The sequence below is a fragment of the Aricia agestis genome, chromosome 9 (genome assembly GCF_905147365.1).
Source record: "Aricia agestis chromosome 9, ilAriAges1.1, whole genome shotgun sequence".
NCBI lineage: Eukaryota > Metazoa > Arthropoda > Insecta > Lepidoptera > Lycaenidae > Aricia > Aricia agestis.
In genome coordinates, this window is record NC_056414.1 from 2,448,873 (window position 1) to 2,453,203 (window position 4,331).

Sequence of the window (4,331 nt, forward strand, 5' to 3'; positions counted from 1 at the left end):
TTTCACAATACTTCCGCTAAATCGGCAGCGTACGAATTATCGAATAGCCTAGTAAATGAATGCTCAAAAGGGGGGTGTGGATAGAATAGTCGAAAGCAGAAATTTTGACTTAGAAACTTTGTTTGGACTAATTTGAAGATAAACATACTGTCTAGTCGGTAATCCGTACGCTGCCGATACGGTGGACGTACTGTAAAAAAATTATCCGTTTGATGCGAGACGTCCGTTGCGTACGATACCGACCTGTGGACCTTTACCTTTACGCACTACGTCACAACTGCAAGCGTGATAAACTGTCGACGGCTGCCGTCGACTGCCGCCGACTGCCGCCAACACGTGCCGCCGACTGCCGTCGACTGCCGTCGACTGCCGCCGACACGTGCCGTCGTCTGCCGTCGACTGCTGCCGACGCGTGCCGCCGACACGTGCCGTTCGTCTGTAAGCGCTCTAAATGAAAGATAAACATAAATAAATGAAAGAAGAAATAAATAGAAGCTCTACAAATAGAGCTACAGTTTCTGACAGATCGTGAATATTCCAATATTTTGATTTTAGTAAATTTACCACTGTACCACCGATTCCAGTAATGCTTCTCTTACTGGTCCTGAGTTTTTTGTTATCACAATGTGCTGCCTTTTTTTACTTCTTGCTTATTTTTTGCGGGTCCTTAAACATTAATATAGTTTGTTGCCCGTAGCCCACGGGCTCCGGGTTTTGTGGTTGGTTGCCGCTGAAGATTCTAGCTTCAGTGAAGGGAATGTCTGGTACTAACAGTATTATTAAATAAAATATTGGTAAAAGGTGGCCCCGTGCGAGTTTCTTGCGCCGGTTCTTCTCGGCGGGGTAGTTCCCGAACCGGTGGTAGGCCTCATGTAGACACGACGTTCTAAAAGTGTTAACTTTGTGTGTGTTAACCTATTGAGAAATAAATATGTTTGTCTTTTTATTAAATTAAATTATTAATAATAATTATATTTGAAACGAGTAGCGGCGTCAGGGGGGGGGGGACGCTAGGCGTCGAACAAAAAGCGGCGCCGAAGGCACACAAAAAGGGGTGCAGCAAGCAACCCTTTTTTAGCTCTAGCAGCTGAGCACCCTGGATGCCAAAGAAATCTCGCCTAGGACAACGGCACTGTTTAAAACACCATTGACTCGGCATGCACACTATTTTTATTATTTGTTACTGTTTTAAGGAAGTATAAAGGTCTAGGACCTCAACAAGAAAACACTGAAATTAATAATGTGTATAACATTTCATTACCACACCAATATGACTCCTCTGGCCTCCATCTAAGTTTTTATTTGTGTTTGGCTTTATCAAACAAATAAAAAATAGTTCTATGAATTCTAATATTCATTTCGATCGGTTGAAGTGCGGTAAAAACTGGGATAAAAACAGTACGCTTGTATGACATAAGCGTATCGTATATAAGGCTGGTGTTGTGAGTACACATCACAGTACGATGACTAAGTTTGCAGTTGCTTGTGTGGCCTTAGGCCTTGTGGCCTGCGCGTTTGCGGCTCCAGGTAAATATTCATAAATTACTAATAATGCCTAGTTTCTGTTTAATATATCTTAAGTTTTAACTCTCGTTAGTCGTAGCCATGATCCGATCTAAGTGGGGCGAGCCGGGCATTTCCCCAGAGCGGAAAAAATGAGAGGCAGCAAAATTGACTTATTCCTATTTTCCAACCTAGCTGTTAGCCCAAGTTTGAGAATTTTACGTCCCAACCTTCTTCAGGTTCTATAGTGAAAATATTTGAGTACTTTACTTTAATATTCCCCCAATTTCCACGAAACTAGCGTGCTATTATGACTTATGTGGTTTCTGTATGTAAAGGGCGGCAAAAATTAACTTTGCCCGGAGCGGCGAAATAGCTTGATCGGGTCCTACACGTAGCGGTTCTAATGAAATACTCTAATAATTATTCAAAAATATAGTCATTTTGTGATGAATTTTGTTACATTTTTAAAGATTTCAAGTGTAACCGAATAGATTAAAACTGTCGAATCGTCCGATGAAAAGCTTCACCCTACCCAACAAAAATATAATTAAGTATTGTCCTACGCTGTAGAAGACATAGGTCATGTTTGAGGTCTTTAAAAACATTAATTAATATAATATTTCCTCAATATTTTATTTCCCAGGTTATGGAGGAGGAAATAGCGGAGGTGGTGGTTACGGAGGTGGGGGCGGCGGCGGCGGCGGCGGGGGCGGTTTCGGGAGCGGCGGTGGCGGCGGATTCGGGGGCGGTAAAGGCGGTGGCGGCGGCGGCGGATTAGGCGGCGGTAGCGGCGGATATGGGGGAAGTGGAGGACTCGGAGGTGGAAGCGGTGGTGGTCATGGCGGCGGCGGCGGCCTAGGAGGTAGCAGCGGTGGTATGTTTTAATAAAATATGTTTAAAAAATTCCAATAAGTGGTAATAAAAACTATTCTTTAAATAAATTCATATCGTAAAGCTTAAAAAGATCTAATCATTCGTAACTTCTATTCTACAGCTTCGTACCTATAGTACAGGAAACAAGTAACTACGATAGAGCCTTCTTAGTAAATAATTAAGAGCTCACAGACCCCTACAACAAGACAAAAACTCGCTAAATTTCCCCCCTAAATTTTGGAATTTACCATCCCCGATTCTTTCCAGGCGGCCACGGCGGTAGTGGCGGACTCGGCGGCGGAAGCGGAGGGCACGGCGGTGGAGGCGGCGGTCATGGGGGCAGCGGCGGATATGGGGGCTCCAGCTCTAACTCCCAGGCCAGCGCTAGCGCCAGCGCCAGCTCCGGTGGCGGCGGCGGAGGCGGCGGATATGGCGGACAAAAGGGCGGATACGGGTAAGATTAGTAACGCTATCTGGGCGCTGTTCGCCTATTCAAACCGGAGCGGTAACCGCTACCACCGCGCCGTGGGTAGCGCGGTAATAATATTTAGTATGGAATCGCGTTGTCGTCGGGATACCGCTACCCACGGCGGATACCATGGTTCCGGTTTGAATAGGCCCTTCAGCATTTGTATATTATCCCACAAAAAATTACGTATTGAGTTATGATGCATAATCATATTATGGTCTTTAGATCATTTTGAACGAGACTGCATTCATAATTCAATAAAAAAAAATTGTGGGTTAGTACACAAATGATTAACAGCAACCATCTATACTACTTACTAATGTAATCTAAAATATTTACGGGAATACAAATATTTACGGGAATGCAAATATTTACGGGAATGCAACAAACAATCCCTGCATATTTTGTAAAAATTGCATCAACCGGCTTGCAGCTAATCAAATTTACCATTTAAGCGATAGCATTTTAGACCACTATAAAGTATAATAGTAACATAATTGAATACGAGCAAATTCGTAATGTTTTCGCCAGCCTCCTAACGCATATGCGTCACCTAAGTTCTTAGGATCTAAGGTGTGAGGACTAAGGAGGTGGTAGGATAATAATAATAAATAACATCTTTATTTAAACCAATACTGTTGTACATGTAATGAGCATCTTTACACTACCATATAAATCTAATAGTTTTTGCCAAGAACAATGACAGAGTAATAGGAAATCGTGTAACAACTTCTAATAGTGACTAGCAGAATAAACTATTTAGCTTGAAGAAATTCCCTAGCTAGTGCCATGATTTCTATCCGTGCTTTTCGAGTTCCGACTGAGTCCACAACCGGTTTTCCTTTATTGCAATAATTCTACAACCAAACCAAAAAATTAATAAAATAATAACCAAGTAAATAACGAGTTGACCGTTTCAGATACTTGCACACGGACAAAAAAAATAATAACAAGCAATATTATAATTATATCACAAAAAGCTCACATTGCATTGTAAATAGGCTAATATTATTAATGATGTAAGGTATTATTGCTATAATTTATTCTTATTTTTTGTTTCAGACGCTAATTGAAGACCGACTGGTACGAGTATATAAGCGAAATGTGATAAATGATAATAGTTTCAATCTAGAGTTTTGTACATAACATCTTAACAGAATATATTTTTCGGTAATTTATAACTTCGTTTTATTATAATATTTAGTTATTGAAAACCCAACCCCTTAACCTTTCCCCCTAATCGGTGATGATTCATGTCTTATAATTATTACTAGCTATTTGACCGAGCTTGGCTCGGTCAAAACACAAATAAAATGACATTTTCTAAAAATTATTCCTAGCTAGATCGATTTATGGCCCCCGAAACCTCCTATATACTAAATTTCATGAAAATCGTTGGAGGCTGGAGCCGATTCCGAGATCCCAATTACATATATACAAGAATTGCTCGTTTAAAGATATAATACAAATTTTATATAAAACG

The 4,331-nt window shown here is 41.0% G+C and overlaps 1 protein-coding gene across 1 annotated transcript; it reads left to right on the forward strand.

Annotated features, from left to right (window-relative positions):
* Window positions 1-1,422: 1,422 nt before the first annotated feature.
* Window positions 1,423-4,026, forward strand: LOC121730430 (glycine-rich protein DOT1-like). Its single transcript, XM_042119457.1, has 4 exons — window positions 1,423-1,527; window positions 2,150-2,380; window positions 2,647-2,833; window positions 3,911-4,026. The coding sequence occupies exons 1-4, from the start codon at window positions 1,464-1,466 to the stop codon at window positions 3,915-3,917; spliced, it is 489 nt and encodes a 162-aa protein (XP_041975391.1). The 5' UTR covers window positions 1,423-1,463; the 3' UTR covers window positions 3,918-4,026.
* Window positions 4,027-4,331: the final 305 nt, after the last annotated feature.